The 20297-nt window shown below is 40.2% G+C and overlaps 1 protein-coding gene across 11 annotated transcripts in view; it reads right to left on the bottom strand.

Moving 5' to 3' along the window:
• Window positions 1-9844: 9844 nt before the first annotated feature.
• The window catches only part of LOC134336845 (kinase suppressor of Ras 1-like), a 199543-nt gene continuing 189090 nt past the window's right edge, over window positions 9845-20297 (bottom strand). For 8 of the 11 annotated variants that reach the window (XM_063031415.1, XM_063031413.1, XM_063031419.1 and 5 more), the window contains one exon: window positions 9845-18973. Coding sequence is in view for 8 of the 11 variants with exons in the window: in XM_063031413.1 (XP_062887483.1) it covers window positions 18958-18973 (16 nt within the window). In the remaining 3 variants the exon portion in view is untranslated. Of the gene's footprint in view, window positions 19509-20297 lie in introns of all 11 variants that reach the window. The other 3 variants (XM_063031414.1, XM_063031417.1, XM_063031416.1) reach the window with 2 other exon arrangements.

Below are 20297 nucleotides of genomic sequence, written 5' to 3'. Positions count from 1 at the left end.
ATGAGTCATTGATGATGCCCGGGCACGTAAACTCTGCGCTGACTTGAAACACTGCATGTATCACGAGATCTGGGCAACGTGTGGACTCAATGTCGATCAAGTGTTTAAGGGAGGTAACGGCTTTGTGCCTGGCTCTCAGTGTTTGCCCCTTGTAGCTTGTCCAAATTAAATGGGGAAAGGATAAATGTAAAACCAATCCTCTCACATTCCTTCCAGGACAAAAATGCATTTCGCCAACAGGGAGATATATTGGAATTTAGAATCTTTGTAATGTGGGAAACATAGCCACCAGTTTGGACACAGTAGGGTCCCACGAACAGCCGTGTAATGCAGACCTAATTGTATATTTTAGTGGTGAACATTGGCCCCAGGACACTATGGAGAACTCCTCTGACTTTTTATTTGTGACAGGATCTGACCGTGCAGACAGAGTCTGGTGTAATGTCTTATTTGGACCTCCACCCTCAGCAGAGCATTAGCCTTGATCCCACCATCTTCAATGGGCTCCTATCTCCAAACCCATCCTAACGCCCCTCTCCCCTGCTCTCCACTTTCCACAGGGATCGCTCCCACTGTGGTTATCTTGATGGTTAGTGTTCCCTTCCAATTAATTTTAGCCAACTCTTCTCTCATGTCTTTGAAAGTGAGTCTGTAGTGGTGAAGTGATGAGCCCCACCACCCTCTCTCACCTACCACTACTTGCAAGTATGAGGAAATCTGCAGATGCTGGAATTTCAAGCAACACACATAAAAGTTGCTGGTGAAGGCAGCAGGCCAGGCAGCATCTATTGGAAGAGGTACAGTCGACGTTTCTGGCCAAGACCTGGAACATCGACTGTATCTCTTCCAATAGATGCTGCCTGACCTGCTGCCTTCACCAGCAACTTTTATGTGTGATACTTGCAAGTATGTTCTAGACACTCCTTTGTTTTTTTCAGTCCAATCTAAAACACATTGGTTTCCGGACACTGGCCCTGCCTGCGTCCTTCCCCACAGATGCTGTCCGACAGGCTGGTTGTTTCAGATTTCCACCATCTCTGGGGGTCTATTTTGCATTAACCGTGGGGCTGCCCAGAAAAAAAAAGTGAAAACGGAAACTGGCGCACGTAAAGACAAACACCAAAATTTGTGGCGATAAGCCAATTCGATCTCTAGTTTTAAAAATATTTACTCACACTCTCCACGCACGGCCCGTCCCGTTGATCACATACACAAACTGTCGGGGGAAAAAATCCAGTTGAAAACCGCAGGATGTATGTTATAATTACTGAATGATCACTGCCACTCTCAGAACTTGGTTGTCTAAGAATAATTGCCTGCCTTTCGAATCACATTATTAACGGATTAAAACTGAGTCGATGGTGTTCAGCCAAAAGCCAGAATGTACCTGGGCTGTTTTCCTGTAGTTCGTGGGGTACCCACCGCTCCTCAGACCCTGCGGAGGCGGGGGGGGAGGGGTCCTTGTATTGAAGAAGATTTTTTTAAAAGTTTCTAAAAAATGCAAAGAGATAAATTAACCTCTAAAAGTTAAGGTGGGTCTGAGGAGCTTGCTAGGCTGTAGAGGCGTAGTGAGCAATACCAGTGGCTAAATCTCGGGGGAGTCCTTACCGGGTTGAACACAGTTGGTGAGTCAGTAAAGAGGTCCATGTTCCACAGGAGGTGGGAGAACCCCACACGACAACCGACCTGAAATACCAGTTGCTGTCGTAATTTTCTATTGGGACGCACCGAGATCCGGAGAGGGCGAGTGCTGAAGTTTGGATTTAAGCTGACGTCTACTTTTAATTGGGAGAGCGGCCAGGAATTGTCTCCACATGACAGACCGTCCGTCATGTGCGGAAGCGGTGTGGTTAGTGACTACCATCCACACCGAGATCGTAACAAGGTGGGTCAGCTTCACCCGAGCTCTCAGATGGGTTCAGTGAACATCAAAAACTGATGTTGCTGGGCATCTGACGTACAAACAAAACAGGCTCGAAGTACCATCTGTCGAAAGAGAAACGATTACAACGCGTCAACTGGTGCGGGTTGACCTACTGAATTGTTTTCAGAACTTCCTTGCTTTATCTGTGCCATTCGCCGAAGAACAATTGGAAGATTTCCTGTTCGGATAGTTTCGGAAATAGAAGCTCCCAACAAAAACACAAGAGGTTCTGTAGATGCTGGTAATCTTGAGCAACACGCACAAAATGCTGGAGGAATTCAGCAAGTCGAGCAGGCACCTAGGGAAGAGATTTGGCCCGAAACTTCGAATTCCAAAATACCCCTCCATGGATTTTAAAACGCAAACACGAGGAATTCTGCAGATGCTGGAAATTCATGTGCTCCATGGATTTTGCCTGACTCGCTGAGTTCCTCCAGCATTTGTGTCTGTGTACACTCTCAATAAGCGACTGAGACACGTTGGAAGGCTTAATGGACGTGGATATATAGAACTATTGTAATATCGGTCTGAACGACGATGGAATGATTAAAAAAAAACAGAACAAACGATAACACAAAATTTTAATTACGAGCTTCATTATGCAAGGGTTAATAAATTTGTATTAAAATTTTTATTACATGAAATCGAATGGTTATTTGTTTTTTTTTTCCCCTAACGTTTCTTGGCCGTTCCTAAGGATCATAGTCCGAAGAATACCTCTTGTTTCGGCAATTACCTTTATTTTAAATCTTGAGAGACTGCGAAACTTTCTGGAGACTTAACATCTAATAAGTTAGGAGTGTTTACAGTGGAGATGCTGGCGGTGTTGGTTGCGTTGCAATGGGTGCAGAAAGCCAGACAAGTCAAAGCATTGATATGTTCAGATTCATCCTCAGTTCTAGCAAGTTTAAGGTCTTTTCACACAAACAGTCGGCAAGATGTACTTTATGAAGTCCTTCAGTTAGTTACAAGGATTGCAAATCAGGGAGGTCAGGTAAAATTTCCATGGGTTCCAGCATATGTAGGGGTGAAGGGGAATGAGAGGGTGGATGAGTTGGCAAAGGGGGCGTTAAAGAAAGAAAATATGGAAATGCACATTAGTATCAGTAAAGCAGAGGCTAAGTGTGTAATCTGGGAAAAAGTCAACCGAATGTGGCGAGAAAGATGGGACAGGGAGGGGAAAGGGAGGCGTTTATATCAAATACAAAAGAGTGTTGCAGTTACTAGGGTAGGTAATGGAAACAGAAGAGAGGAAACTGTGTGGACTAGGTTAAGGCTGGGGCATTGTGCATTAAACAAAACGTTGAAAATGATAGGGAAACACCAGACAGGATTGTGTGAGGAATGTCAGGAAGAGGAGTCAGTAGAACTTGTAGTTTTGTGTTGCGGGAAGTATGGGATACAGAGAGAGATGATGAGAATTAAACTAAGGGAGTTGGGGATGCAGTAATTCACATTAAAAGGGTTGCTGGGCATGGGTGAGAGAGCACAAGTCCGAGTATTTTTAGCATTTTTAAGGGGTACAGGGGTTTTTTATAGGATATGGCGGATAAACAGGAATAGGATACTAGGATGGTCAAAGATGGGAGGGTGAAGTGTAGGTTTGTGTGTGTGTGTGTGTGATTGGGTGAAGGGATTTAGAATATATGTCTAGTGCACTTTCTGGAGCAGAAGGTGGCGGTAATGCACCATTAAGCTGGATGCCAACCGCCGTACGACAAGATACAGACAGACAGACAGACAGACTTAGCGAGCGTGGTTAAATTGCGGCTCTCGCTGTGACGCAGCTGTTTTGGGAATCGAGGGTCAGGGTCGGTGTGCCCAGTGACATGTATTTAGGGCCTCAAGGTCAGGGAGGTCGGCCCGCGAGGGGACAGCGGCATTTTACTGATCCCGCCCGTGAGGTGATTAGTGGAGCCCAGTGTTTTGAGGTGCCTGGTGTACTCATTCTTTGATTCAGACATGGGGAAGGCCAGCGTAAGTAAAGTCACTTACAAGGACTCCCCAACTCGTTCTCAGTATTATTTATTTACTTATTTATTACTATTATTTTGTATTTGCTCAGCTTATTTTCTTTTTCACATTGGTTGCTTCTCAGTCTTTGTGCATTTTTCCATTACATTTATTCAAGAATGTATACGAGAAATTATCTCCGGGTAGTAGAGTGACATATAGACTTTGAACTTCGACAAAACCTACTGTGGGCATCATCCCTAGCCTCGTCAGTAACTTCAGAGCCCAGAGGATCAAAGAAGTAGCAAGTCATTCCCGATCCAAAGGCGTGACCTACTGCAAGAGTGAACTGTATAACTAGTTCCCCCTCTATGCCAGAGTACTGTACGTAGAACAGTTGTATTGAGAAGTTGGTCCTTCCACCCACAATGTAATGCTAAACTAAATACTGTAAGCCAACGACGGTCCACATTCCTTCATTCTTTGCACATTTGCGTGCCTATTTAAGAACCTCTATCTTATCTTTCTCCAGCACCACCCCTGCTGGTGCACCCCAGGCACCCACCACTGTTTTTAAAAAAAACCTTGACCCCGCCCCCCGCACCTTAAATGCACGCACTCTAGTAATACACATTTCAAATCCGGGGGGAAATCTGTCTACTCAAATAAATGATTTGCAGAACAGTAATAAGACTTGGAGTAGTAAAATAATATTTGAGAAATTTCAGCTGCAAATCTGCATTAAGAGTAAAATGTGCCCGCCCAACAAATTAAGGAAAAGGGTTTGTGTGAAGCAAGCAGTAGGTCAGGTGCCCTGGAACACTATGCCAAGATTTCTTTGAGAGCCCCTCTCACACCCACCTCCCTCAAGCCAGGAAGCTCTCCTACCTAAAAAGCTTAAGGACAGGAGGCGCAAGAAATGAAGTCAATTGTGGGTTCCCCTTTGAATTATGTACAACCCTGATTTGGAAATGCATTGTGACTTCATTATCCTATGACTGTTAATCAAGAGGAAGTGCTTTCATCACACATGCTGCTATATTTCAAGACAAAATATCCAAGATTGCATTTAAAACTTTCCATATACATATAGCTTATGATGTAGCTCCTAATCCTTTAAATCTTCCAGGTGATTGGCATAATAATATATCATTAACACTTTTCCCTTCCCAGTCAGGTTTGACTGAATAATTCTTCATTCTACAACGAGTTTTGGCATGTACCTTAAATTATTCTACCTGCTGGTTGCTTACAATGAAATTAAACCAAAACAGCATTTGACTTTTGTTGTAAAATACTGAGTGGAAGGACATGATTGGGAAAAACAAATATTCAATTATTATCCTAAGGCAGCTGGCAATGTCAGCCATCACAATAAATGGAAAATTATACATTTTGGGCAATGGAAATAACGGGTCATACTCTACCATGGATGGTCCCAAGACTGCCTGCAAAAGGGGGAGGTTTGGGCACGGGGCTAGCAACCCTATCCCGTAAAAGCTCAGCACTATAAAAAAAAACCAACAGAAATTCCAAAGAAGGGAGAGGAAGAATCTTTGTCGAGAAGGTGTATGAAGTCATGTGGTGTAAGTGGAAACCACAGGGCCGATCAACCTTTGGCCCAGGACAGAGGACTCTGGCGAGTTGCTGTCAGTGGCCTACACCCCAGTAGGGGTATTGAGTTTAGGGAGAAGTGGCCTCCTTTTACATTGTATGGTTGTATCATTGCCACTGTGACTAAGAGTGGAATAATGTTACTTTTAACAATCCACTTCCTCTCTGCACTGTATAAGGTCAGATTAAATATTGTTTTTGCATGAGAATGATTGTTCACAATTTCCCAATCAGACATCTGATCATACTGTAAGGTCAAAATCATCAGCTGCTTTGCAGTTTTATAAATGTTTTAACACATGACCAATTGTTCACATGATCACAAAATGTTATTAAATAGTAGTCTTCTGGCCAACGTAGTTCAAAACAATGTTGTGTTGCATCCCAGATACAAAAACTCAAAAGCCAACTCCCCACATTCTCATCAACATCTACCTCACCACCACCCAGATCTTACCACTCACCTCCTCACTAGGAACAATTTACTGTGGCCAAATAATCTACCGATCTACAACAAAATGCTGAGGGAGCTCAGCAGGTCAGGGGACATCTATGGAGAGGAATTTAGAGTTGATGTTTCAGGCAAGACCCTTCATCAGAACGGGGCCATTGGTGTTGCCTGACCTGCTGAGTTCCTCCAGCAATTTGTGTGTGTTACGCTGGATTTCCAGCATCTCATGTTTATAACCTGCCAACTTAAATGTTTTGGTGACGTGGAAGGAAACCAGCGCACCCAGAAGAAACCCTTGCAGTCCCTTAGAGCACATGCAAAATCCACACAGTACTCAAGGTTAGGATTGAAGCTGGGTCTCTGGCGTTGAGAGCCATTGTGCTGCCTCTTGTCTCTTACAGCAAGGGTAGTGAACCATTTTAAGAGAACGTGCCTTATGTGTACTCGCTCATGTGCCTTGGCAACTTTGAGCAAAGATCATCATTGGTTAACAAATTAGTAACAGTGATTATGGACTTTAAGAAAAATATGGCTTCTGAGGAAAAAGGATTGTGTTTGTTTATTTGCATGTAATCATTCTTTTATCTATTAATAAAAAATAACATTTCTAAAGAGTTATTGTATCCACTTACTGTCCAAATACTGATGTGCATACCAGGTCTATTAGAATTTCAAAACATATTGAACATCAGGTGCTCCTGTATCAGACTAGCTTGCTTTAAGCCAGCACAAGACATTTCCTGTGAAAGCATCTCACTGCTCTTGGGCTCATTTGGCAGAAAAGATAATCAAAATGGGTCTTTTTATTATGGTGGGGTTTGTCCAATTGCATCCTAGATTTCCCTACTTATAGACCCCAGTTAGTTTGGATTTGCAACAAAATTCTGCCTCAGTCTCCATCAACACAGATGCACCACAGGGCTGTGGGGGTGGCCCCCTGCTCTACCTGCTTTACACCTATGACTGTGTGGCTAAGCACAGCTCCAACGCCATATTCAAGTTCACTGACGACACCACTGTTGTAGGCCGAATCAAAGGTGGTGATGAATCAGCATACAAGAAGGAGAATGAAAATTTGTCTGAGTGGTGTCGTAACAACCACCTCTCACTCAATGTCAGCAAGACCAAGGAGTAGGAAACCAGAGGTCCATGAGCCAGTCCTCATCAACTGATCAGAGGTGAAGAAGGCTAGCAACTTTAAATTCCTGTGTTATTATTTCAGAGGACCTGTCCTGGACCCAGTAAATAAGTGCCATTACGAAGAAAACAGTGTTTCTACTTCCTTAGGAGTTTGCGGAAATTTGGCATGATATCTAAAACTTTGACAAACTTCTACAGATGTGTAGTATATTGACTGGCCGCTTCACGGCCAGGGAGGGAAAACATCAATGCCTTTGAACGGAAAATCCTACAAAAGGCAGTGGATTCGGCCCAGTACATCATGGGTAAAGCCCTCCCAACCATTGAGCACATCTACATGAAACACTGTCATAGGAAAGCACCACCCAGGTTATGCTCTATTCTTGCTGCTGCCATCTGGGAGAAGGTACAAGAACCTCATGACATTCAAGAACAGATATTGTTACCCCTCAACCATCAGGCTCTTGAATAGAAACGGATAACCACATTCACTTGCCCTATCATTTAAATGGTCCTACAACCTATGATCTCACTTTAAGGACTCTATCTCATTATCTCACCTTCTCATTGTTTATTGCTATTTATATCTGCATTTGCACAGTTTGTTGTCTTCTGCACTCAGGTTAATCTTTCACTGAGCCTGTTATTGTTACTATTCTATAGATTTGCTGAGCAGGCCCACAGGAAAATGAATCTCAGGGCAATGTATGGTGACATAGGTACTTTGAACTTTAAAAAAATGAGTCAGCACTGCATGCTGTGTACCAACAAAATTTTTGCATGTGCCATAGGTTCACAACCCATTAGGCACTTGGAGGGGTAAGGAGGAATTGAGGCAGAGGTAGTTGCTGTTTGATGTTGAGGGGTAATATGTTTTGTTTTATTAAAATGTATGATGATGATTATATATCAGCAGCCTGCTACCTCTGATCTCCATCAGAGTCATGACCTTCCTTGACAGCAGTACTGTTCATTAAACTGTGACTAAACCAGGGTTTCACAATTTTTTTTAATGTCATAGACCAATACCTTTAAGCAAGGGGCCCAGATTGGGAACCCCTGGACTAAACAAAAGGGTACCAACTTCATGTCCCCCATTCCTGGGATAATGAATTTCACCTGCTAAGGATTGTTGTTATCATAGACAAGCTAAGTGTTAGTATAAATAATGAAGCGTTTTGTGCAAGTCAATGGCTGGTGTTGAAACGTTCTTGATTGGCATCAGGTCAGCCCAGAGGTTTCTTCTTGAGGAATTCCGTATTTCTTTATTGCATTAGAGGCCTTTCAACGCATAGAGACTCTACTTTCAAAGCAATCTTACCAATCATCAAAACACAACTTCTCATATGCTCATCAGCACTCTCCCCTAGCCCCCAATGACATTAGAGGCAATTTACAGCGGCTTATTGACATACACAGCATGGCTTCAGGATGTTAGAGGGAATAGGAAATTAAAGTGCACAAGTGTAGAGACAACAACTAGACATCATCAAGGATCAGGACTGAGCCTGGATCTTTGACGTGGGACAACAAGACTGATTACTGCCCCCACTGCACTGCCCTATTTACCTGATGCATACATAGCTGATGTCAAGGCAGCTCCCTATTGCAAGAGTAAACTGGTCCTAAAACATTTAAGGTAGTTTCAACACTAATGGGAAATATATGATAGCAACAGTCAACTTTTCTATAAACTATCTTCAAGAACTGTCATTCTCCCTCTATACCCATGACACACGCGACAAATTAAGTGTCTGGCTAGGTAATTTGCACACCATGAAGCGACATTCCAAATGTCAGGATGCTGTTCAACTATAGCTTAACATTTAACACCATCATTCCCACAATCCTGATTGATAAGTTACAGAACCTGAGCCTCTGTACCTCCCTCTGCAACTGGATACTCGATTTCCTAACCGGAAGACCACAATCTGTCTGGATTGGTGATAATATCTCCTCCTCGCTGACGACCAACACTGGTGCACCTCAGGGATGTGTGCTTAGCCCACTGCTCTATACCCATGACTGTGTGGGCCAGGCAGCTCAAATACCATTTACAAATTTGCTGATGATACAGCCATTGTTGGTAGAATCTCAAATGGAGATGAGAGGATGTACAGGAGCGAGGTATACCACCTAGTGGAGTGGTGTCGCAGCAACAACAATGTTACACTCAACGTCAGTAAAACGAAAGAGCTGATTGTGGACCTCAGGAAGGATAAGACGAAGAAACATATACCGATTCTCATAGAGGGATCAGAAGTGGAGAGAGTAAGCAGTTTCAAGTTCCTGGGTGTCAAGATCTCGGAGGATCTAACCTGGTCCCAACATATCGATGCAGCTATAAAGAAGGCAAGACAGTGAATATACTTCATTAGGAGTTTGAAGAGATTTGGTTTGTCAACAAAAACACTCAAAAACTTCTACAGATGTACCATGGAGAGCATTCTGACAGGCTGCATCACTGTCTGGTATGGGGGTGGGGCCACTGCACAGGACCGAAAGAAGCTGCAGAGGGTCATAAATTTGGTTGGCTCCATCTTGGGTACTAGCCTACAAAGTACCCAGAACATCTTCAAGGAGTGGTGTCTCAGAAAGGCAGCGTCCATTATTAAGGACCTCCAGCACCCAGGGCATGCCCTTTTCTCACTGTTACCATCAGGTAGGAGGTGCATAACCTGAAGGCACACACTCAGCGATTCAGGAACAGCTTCTTCCCCTCTGCCATCCAATTCCTAAATGGACTTTGAACCCATGAACACTACCTCACTTTTTTTAATATATTTCTGTTTTTGCACAATTTTTAATCACTGTCTTAGAACAACAATTCGATTGGAAAAACCAGTTCCAAGAAAATAAACATGGATGGTTAAGTTCATTGACAGCTCTCCCTCCTACCTCTACCTTTATTCCACCATGTTCTACAGAGATGGGTCTCTCTTTTAATAAAATGCACGACGGTTAAATGGAAAGTTTTATTATGAGCATTAAGACAACATTGTCTGCACAAAACCTACATATCTGATACAGAATTCATCCAGCATACCAAGATTCTTGAATTGCATAACTAAACATAGACCTTGGTTAATACTAACAGATTCTCATAAATTAATTACAGTTTCCTGGAAGACAACCCCAGTTTATAGAAAATATAATTTTATGTACAAATTTACATAACATTCAAATCTAATCAAGTTGCTTACACAAAAGTTCTTTTACTAGCCACCATTTACATATAGTATTGCATTTCAACTAACGCTGTATTTTTCTATTATCAGCACAGCCACTTTTCACATTTTAATTTATTTTTTGGAGTGAAAATCTATGTTCTATCCACCCCCTCGCAGAACCATCTTATAAAACTAAAAAAAAATAAAGAGGCACCACTTATTGCAGAATACAGAATTGTGCCTTCCACTATTACACAGTATCTTTCAATGGAAGCGTTATACTCAAACAACACCTGTGTATAAGGTGCAAACATCCAATGCTAAAATGCCCTATCCTTAAAGTTCAAGCCACCAATAAATTACTGAAATTCTTTTTTAAAAAAAGCAAGAGAATCCATGTACAGAAGTTTTGAAGTACCAAAATGCTACACCTAGCTTCAGAAGTCAATATAAAATGTAATTTACATTCGTAACACATGTTCAACATTGCATTGGAACCAGCGGGTTTACCATATTACTCTACTTCAATACACTTCGGTGCCACTGTAATACATCTGCATTACATTCAGTCTCAGGTGCAAGACAAAAGTCTGAAGAAATCATCCACAACTGTTACAAAACAAAATATACACACCTTGTGTGTGTAACTGAGAAAATCTCTGAATCACAGAAATGAACACATTTATGAAGAGATTGTTCAAGGAATAAAATTCACTGCAAGTTATAAACATTTGTTAAATATCAATTTTGCTTCTTTCCTTTATAATCTCTATTATTTTTGCATGTGATAATTTATTTTAGATATCTGAAAGTCATATGTTATTAGCATGTTAACACATGTAAATTAATGAAATACTCATTTTTAAAAAATGTAATTAAGAAAATCAAACACTGGAGTTGCCGAATGACTGAATCAATGTTGAGGAAACATCATTCCATTATTCCATGATGTTTGATCAACAGAAACCTATTGATTTTCTATCAGACGCTCCCATCCCACTTCCTGTTTAACGTACAATTCAAGGGAAGCTGAACACCAGCAGTGGGAATGTGTCAGCGTCAAACTGAAACTATCAATGGGTTATGTTTCTAGTTCCAATAGGTGAGGAAAGAGTGTAAGGCTGGGTTGAGGTAAAGAGTAGGAGACTGCTTAAAACATTATTCTGTCTTACATAAACATGCACCTCACACTTTATGCCAACCTGTCAATCTTTAGGCTATGCCATTCAAGGACTTGGGCTAATATTGTTTTATGATTGTATCTGCTAGATTGTAACTATATGTGCTATGTTTACACCTTGGCCCCAGTGGAACGATGTTTTGATTAGCTGTATACACATGTATTGTTGGATAACAATACTTGAACTTGAACTTGCCACTGAAGGTATTTGCAAAACCTTGATGGTACAGGGAGTAGCGTACAAAATTGAAACTAGGGTTAGTGGACAGGGGAAAATAACTTAACAAATTGTCCTTTAGATAGCAGTTTTCTCATATTTGGAATATTCTGAACTTCTCGACAGCCTTCAGCATTTAAGTGTATTGTGTGGCATAATGTAAGGAAATGTGGTAAGCAAATTTAAACAGCAACAGGGGAAGTGAGCAGCTAATGTGCTCCAGTAACATCTAGAATGGGTGCTGGGTTAGATTCACTTACAGCCTTGGTTTAATACCTCAGCTGCAGCTCTTTCAACAGAACAGCATTTCGGCTGTCATACATATGCTTTTAAGTCTTGAACCAACCAATCTCCAAGGCAATATCAAATTCACTAAGAAATATGGTAAACACATTCAAAGTCACTTTAAATATTTCATTTGGATAAGTGAGGATGGGGTCAATGTGGAGTTAATGGGTGCAACTGGGAGGCATCCAGAGATAAATGAAGTAAAATGAATACTTATTTGAAACAAATGCTCATTATGAGAATGAACAGAACATAGGAATTTTAATGGGTAGTTATAAATGCAATTAAAATGGGAGGGAAATGGTAGCATAAATATTTGACAATTGTATAATTATATAGAAACAGTTCTTCACTAATCTTAAACTAACTTGGCAGGGGGATGGGAACCGGAATGATAGAGCGGAGGAAGGGGAAAACAGAAATAAATCTAAGATAGTGAGCAGTAAAGATGTCAGGAAAGACAGGCAGGTGATGGGGCAAATTTGTAGCCATTGGGATGAGTTGCAGTGCAATAAAGTTGCAGTGAAATCAAAGCAAAAAGTATCAAATACTGGGTGTTGTACTTAAATGCACGCAGCATAAGGAATAAGGTGGATGATCTTGTTGTACAGCTACAGATTGGCAGGTATGATATTGTGGCCATCACTGAGACGTGGCTAAAGGATGCATGTCTCTGGGAGCTGAACGTCCAAGGATACACGGTGTATCGGAAGGATAGGAAGGTAGGCAGAGGGGGAGGCGTGGCTTTATTGGGAAGAAATGATATTAAATCATTAGAAAGAGGTGATATAGGATCAGAAGGTGCAGAATCTTTATGGGTTGAGCTAAGAAATAGCAGGGGTAAAAGGACCCTGATGGCAGTTATTTATAGGCCTCCAAACAGCTGCAGGGATGTGGACTACAAATTACAACTGGAAATAGAAAAGGCTTGTCAGAAGGGCAGTGTTATGATAATTGTGGGGGATTTTAACATGCGAGTAGATTGGGAAAATCAGGTCAGCACTGGATCTCAAGAGAGAGAATTTGTAGAATGTCTGCGAGATGGCTTTTTAGAACAGCTTGTTGTTGAGCCTACTAGGGGATCGGTTGTACTGGATTGGGTATTGTGTAATGAACCGGAGGTGATTGGAGAGATTGAGGTGAAGGAACCCTTAGGAGGCAGTGATCATAACATGATTGAGTTCACTGTGAAATTAGAAAAAGAGAAGCCGAAATCTGATGTGTCGGTATTTCAGTGGAGTAAAGGAAATTACAGTGGCATGAGAGAGGAACTGGCCAAAGTTGACTGGAAAGAGACACTGGCGGGAAAGACAGCAGAGCAGCAGTGGCTGGAGTTTATGCGAGAAATGAGGAATATGCAAGACAGGTATATCCCAAAAAAGAAGAAATTTTCGAGTGGAAAAAGGATGCAACCGTGATTGACAAGAAAAGTCAAAGCCAAAGTTAAAGCAAAAGAGAGGGCATACAAGGAAGCAAAAATTAGTGGGAAGAGAGAGGATTGGGAAGTTTTTAAAACCTTACAAAAGGAAACCAAGAAGGTCATTAAGAGAGAAAAGATTAACTATGAAAGGAAGCTAGCAAATAATATCGAAGAGGATACTAAAAGCTTTTTCAAGTATATAAAGAGTAAAAGACAGGTGAGAGTAGATATAGGACCGATAGAAAATGATGCTGGAGAAATTGTAATGGGAGATGAGGAGATGGCAGAGGAACTGAACAAGTATTTTGCATCAGTCTTCACTGAGGAAGACAGCAGTATACCAGACACTCAAGGGTGGCAGGGAAGAGAAGTGTGCGCAGTCACAATTACGACAGAGAAAGTACTCAGGAAGCTGAATAGGCTAAAGGTGAATAAATGTCCTGGACCAGATGGAATGCACCCTCATGTTCTGAAGGAGGTAGCTGTGGAGATTGCGGAGGCATTAGCGATGATCTTTCAAAAGTCGATAGATTCTGACATGGTTCCGGAGGACTGGAAGATTGCAAATGTCACTCCGCTATTTAAGAAGGGGGCAAGGAAGCAAAAAGGAAATTATAGACCTGTTAGCTTGACATCCGTGGTTGGGAAGTTGTTGGAGTCGATTGTCAAGGATGAGGTTACAGAGTACCTGGAGGCATATGACAAGATAGGCAGAACTCAGCATGGATTCCTTAAAGGAAAATCCTACCTGACAAACCTAATACAATTTTTTGAGGAAATTACCAGTAGGCTAGACAAGGGAGATGCAGTGGATGTTGTATATTTGGATTTTCAGAAGGCCTTTGACAAGGTGCCACACATGAGGCTACTTAACAAGATAAGAGCCCATGGAATTACGGGAAAGTTACATACGTGGATAGAGCGTTGGCTGATTGGCAGGAAACAGAGAGTGGGAATAAAGGGATCCTATTCTGGTTGGCTGCCAGTTACCAGTGGTGTTCCGCAGGGATCAGTGTTGGGGCCGCTTCTTTTTACATTGTACATCAACGATTTAGATTATGGAATAGATGGCTAAGTTTGCTGACGATACGAAGATAGGTGGAGGGGCCAATAGTGCTGAGGAAACGGAGAGTCTGCAGAGAGACTTGGATAGATTGGAAGAATGAGCAGAGAAGTGGCAAATGAAGTACAATGTTGGAAAGCGTATGGTTATGCACTTTGGCAGAAAAAATAAACGGGCAGACTATTATTTAAATGGGGAAAGAATTCAAAGTTCTGAGATGCAACGGGACTTGGGAGTCCTCGTACAGGATACCCTTAAAGTTAACCTCCAGGTTGAGTCAGTAGTGAAGAAGGCGAATGCAATGTTGGCTTCACTTCTAGAGGAATAGAGTATAGGAGCAGGGATGTGATGTTGAGGCTCTATAAGGCGCTGGTGAGACCTCACTTGGAGTACTGTGGGCAGTTTTGGTCTCCTTATTTAAGAAAGGATGTGCTGATGTTGGAGAGGGTACAGAGAAGATTCACTAGAATGATTCCAGGAATGAGAGAGTTAACATATGAGGAACGTTTGTCCGCTCTTGGACTGTATTCCTTGGAGTTTAGAAGAATGAGGGGAGACCTCATAGAAACATCACCAATGTTAAAAGGCATGGACAGAGTGGATGTGGCAAAGTTGTTTCCCATCATGGAGGAGTCTAGTACGAGAGGGCATGACTTAAGGATTGAAGGGTGCCCTTTCAGAACAGAAATGCGAAGAAATTTTTTTAGTCAGAGGGTGGTGAATCTATGGAATTTGTTGCCACGGGCAGCAGTGGAGGCCAAGTCATTGGGTGTATTTAAGGCAGAGATTGATAGGTATCTGAGTAGCCAGGGCATCAAAGGTTATGGTGAGAAGGCAGGGGAGTGGGACTAAATAGGAGAAAATGGATCAGCTCATGATAAAATGGCGGAGCAGACTCAATGGGCCGAAAGGCCTACTTCTGCTCCTTTGTCTTATGGTCTTATGGTCTTTTCATCCTTTATTTTAGGAATAAGGAATCCAATCAATTGAAGTTAGATCAGCCTAAAACTGGGAGCTACTGGAAGAACTAGAATTATCTAGTCACAAACAGAACTCCATGATGCAGAAAGATGCTTTATCCAGCCTAATTATATATTAATTTATAATTAAGCTCTGCATTTGAAACCACGCCCAATATCCAAACACACAAAAGTCCCACTGTTTTATTACTTTTCTCAAACTGCTCAACTTAAGTTACCCAAAATTTCCTTTGTCTATTTTCCTATCTTCAACAATAGTCTCAGTTTTCACATACCAACTCTCAACATGCTATTTCCTAATTCACCAGAACTGAATGGACTTGCCAGACAGTTATAACACATTTATAGGTAATATTCATATATTTTACAATTTAGCTTTCTGATTTCAGAGTCATATTGGTTCCCTATTAGGAGAAAGGAACAGGTTTCTTGGTGATCATCTATAGTGGATGTTTCCTATAGAGGAAGAATCTCAGATCTGAGGGCACAGCCTCACAATATAAACACATCTCTTTAGAATAAAGATGAGGAAGAATTTCCTTCACCAGAGGGTGCTGAATCTGTGCAAGTCATTGCCTCAGATGGCCGTGGAGGTTAATAGTTATATTTAAAGCAGAGGTTGTTAGGTTCTTGATTAGTCAGGGTGTCAAAAGCTACATGAAGAAGGCAGGAAAATGGGGTTGAGAGGAATAATAAATCAGCCATGATAGAATGGCAGAGCAAACTCAATGGGCCAAATGGCCTAATTCTGCTCCTGTCTTATGGCATTACATTCCGAACACAAAAGGGTTTTTCTTTTAAAAAAAGGCTGGGGGGGAAGTTAGAATCTCCACTGTGCATTTCGGAAAGTTTTTACATGCTTTTCAAGTCACCCAATGAAAATGCAATCCCAATTTAGACAGAAACTTGATTAATCATGTATTTTACTACAAATCACAATGCTTAATCCTAGTTAAAATCTTTAATTCTTTTAAACTGTAAATCTTAATAAAATGTAGTACTGCAGGATTGTTGAGAATATACTTAATATCTCTTGCAATAATTTCATTGCTTAAGTAAAAAAGGAGTTTGATTTAATTCAGTTACCTAAATTTTGTTTTACTGTGAGAAATTGCATCTTATCAGTTATTCACCTTGTCCACAGACAGTTAGACAAATGGAATTACTATATATTATGAGAACGCTATGTAAACTGACTTGTAAAGTTTAAAGAGGCTCCATTTTTTCCAGAGTGTTTGGGAGCATCAGCCAAAATTTCAGATATTTGATCCCTATCTCACAGACAGGGTAAGAATACCACTAGTTATACAAAATCTAAATTATTAAGAAACATTAATTATCTCAGTTACACACACTTCTCAATGCAAATCCCACCCAAAGATTTCATGCAAACATAGGAGAAATTAAACATCAGATTCTGTAATCTTCATGACAAATTAGTTTAAAATAGGTGTTTTCTAATTACTACTTTTGTTGTTCGAAGTTTTAAAAAGATATTTTAACAGTTGTCTGTTTCACATTAGAAAGAATTTAACTTGTATGTAAACACTCATAGAACATGGCTCTATTTACAGAGTAGTCATCAGCATCAGCCTTGACCTCAGATACAGGATGCAGTTTATACGCTTTTCTTGGATATTTGAATTAAATGCAGGTTTTTTGAATGAAACTTTGAGTGTGCAATGAATAGAAAAGGGCTTAAATTAGGATGCAGAGCTTTATGTTGTAAGTCAAGGGCTGAGAATTCATGCAACCTCGTATTATCCAACTGCCGTATCAAATGTACACGAAAGGTACAAAATTACATAATGGATTTCTTGGCCCCTTTTTCCTCTTAAGCCTAAGTGGTTTGGAAAGAGGACAAAATTTGAGCAAGTGTCTTTTCAGGAAACTGGAAAAAGAACAGGAACTTCCCTTCAGTAGCTGGATAGGCATAAATATTTGTTTTAAATCACAGATTAAAAATATGGAAAACAAAATTAATTTTCTCACTGCAGCTTGTATCAAAGGAGAAAGCCCTTCATGCACTCTCTTCATTTTTTATAATAACTGAAAATAATACCCTATAACATTTGGTGATCATGTTGAAAATGTACAGGTTTACAAAAACACAACTAAAAATGTTAATTAAGTAGAATGTGTCAAAATAATGCTTCATCTTTCGACAACATAGCTTACACATAACAACAGTTAAAAGGTTATTTAAACAAAGAATCAGTGATGAAACACTGGTAGTCAGAACCTGTCATCCGACTGGAGTCAATTAAGCATTCTAGGGTTTGGGTTACAAGATTTACATCCTCAAACTTTAGTCAGGTTCATACCAGCCATAATAGAGTCAGATTTTAATTTTGTACATAATTAATGTAATGGATAGAATGCTGTCAAAAAGCATTTCTAGTACATTCAGCAATATGCAAACTTTCTACATACTGATACATTAAACACTGCCATCAATAGGTTTGTGTGTAGAAAGTACAAGCAAGATTTTGTGAATGAATATAGTTTACTTAGATCCACCTTTTATTTTCTTTCTTTCCCTCTGACATTAACTCTGACTCTCTTCCCACAGATGCTGTTGACCTACTGTTACTAAACATTTTTGTTCTATTTCAGATCTCTAGTATTGGTAGCTGTTCTTTATTTCCATTAACCTCCTCTCAAATGTAGGACAATGGATGAATCTCTTGCAACCTTGTATTAATGACTTTCATCCTAATTTTGTTCCATTTGCATAAAAGTCATAGCTGTTGTTAATTTTGACTTTCTATCTACTTCTTTCAGCCTCACATTCAAATTATGGATTTCAATACTTCCTTCCCAATTCTATGCCATAGTATCTATAATTTTTTTTAGGATAAATACATCTATCTGGACCCACTGATAAAAATTCCATGCAAACAATTCACAACCAACCTTCTTTACATATCATAGTCAGCAGCACAGTATAACCAGCAGGTAAAGTTCTTCACTCGTCAGGAGGCAGCTTTGTATACAAGTTTCTATTTTTTGATTCAATTATTTATCTTTGGCCTATACAGGGTTTTCAGTGACACTGCATAAGCATTCTGATGTTTATTCAATCAAGTGAAAGATACCTTTTTGCTGCCAGTTACACTGTGACATGTACTTTTAATGCATATCTTATATAACATAGGCGCTGAATTAGACCAATTGCCAATCGAGTCTGCTCTGCTAGTTCATCATGACTGATCCATTTTCCCTCTCAGCCCTAATGTCTTACCTTCTCCCTGTATCCCCTCATGCCCTGACGAATCAAGAATCCATCAACCTCTGATTTAAATATACCAATAGGGAACTAATATATGTAGGGAACAAATACTCAATTTCCATTCTTTTGATACTCAATAGTCCTTCCCTCTTTCACTAGCTAACTCAACTGACGTGCAAAAAAAAACTTCGAAAAACTGAACTTGGACAAACTGAGGAATTTTAGATATAACATCGCTGCCACGCAGCCCATGGAAAAAAAAAAGCTTTTGATTGCTTTGCTGTTCCAGAATTCCCAGGTCAAGTCTTTCAGACCTTGTAAGACCTTAGTTATTATAACTGCTGAAAGAGAACAGGAGAAATATATAGGTTAACATCCATTTCAAATTTCATCATAGCGGGGAAAGTGACAGTACAAAAAAATTAGCATCCAAACAGCCTCAGAACATTCAAGCTACAAATAAAATGTTGTACCATGGCTAATCATCAATTAAAAACCGTGAAAGTACAAAACCAACAGAGTGCAAATAATCTGTATGCTTCGTTAGCATGTGTAGCATTAGTATAGTCAGTGGTAAAAGCAGACCCAGTTCAGTGGCAGATTTTTGTTTGTTTGAAGTATATCCAAGTAACCAAGCTCATTCTATTAGTACAGTGATTTTCCACAAACAAGGTTATCTTTGAAATCATTAACCCAGAGAAAGGAGGTTAGACAGGCCAAGGAGATTGGGAAGGTTAGGGCTAATAATGAGGTTGCCTCCAAATGTTACTTTTGGATAATTTAACGATGTAAATGACTGCCAGAGCCGTTGTATCACAGGGGAGAGAATTTGGATGCATGCAAGGCAGACCCAGATTTTGCACCGACAGCTACAACCTGGGAAAAAAAACAAAACAGGAGAATTCAATGTTAATCAGAGTTAAGTAAAATAAACCAAATCATGCAGCGAAGAACTACAAATCACAAGCCTCCAATAGTAATTTTCTTTCATAGTGCAGGCAGAAGAAAGCGTTCATTCCTAAGTACAGTATATCACCAATTACAGCAAGTTACTGCAAAAATAGGTAATTTTAACTCAGACGGTAATTATCAGGAATAAAGAAAGTCTCTGAGATCGAACCATCTATTTTGCATAGAGCATCTAGATTTCCTTTATATTTGTTATAATGCTAGAAATGCGTCTTGCAATAATGTACTATCATATTATATTTTTATAAATGAAAAGTGGATAGAAGAATTAAAACAATCATAACTCTTAAAAAACTTCAAAATTAAATCTGGCCTTCTCTGCAAACCCAATAAGCTCTTGAACAAAAGAAAGATCAAAAAAACCCTGGAATTGATTCATTAGTTGGAATATCAAATACACATGTTCTCACTACTGATGGAATGTTTCACTGCAAAGTGCTGACTTAATGGGAAAGTATTTGGCTTATGGGCAGCAGAAGGCCATGGAAGTTTGATAATATTCAGATTTAGTATTAAACAAGTGGCTTCAACTCTACTTCCTGCCTGTTCCCCCCAACCTTTAATCCTTTTATAATCTAGATACGAGAATTGAGGGTTTATGATATTCAAGAAATGGTCCTCCATAGCTCTCTGTGGTAGAGTTCCAAAGATTCACAATCTTTAGAAAACAATCCTCCTCATGTGACTTAAATAGCA

Source organism: Mobula hypostoma, chromosome 23 (assembly GCF_963921235.1).
Source record: "Mobula hypostoma chromosome 23, sMobHyp1.1, whole genome shotgun sequence".
Classification (NCBI taxonomy): domain Eukaryota; kingdom Metazoa; phylum Chordata; class Chondrichthyes; order Myliobatiformes; family Myliobatidae; genus Mobula; species Mobula hypostoma.
The sequence above is the reverse complement of the archived record's forward strand: the minus strand, read 5'-3'. Positions and strand labels throughout refer to the sequence as shown.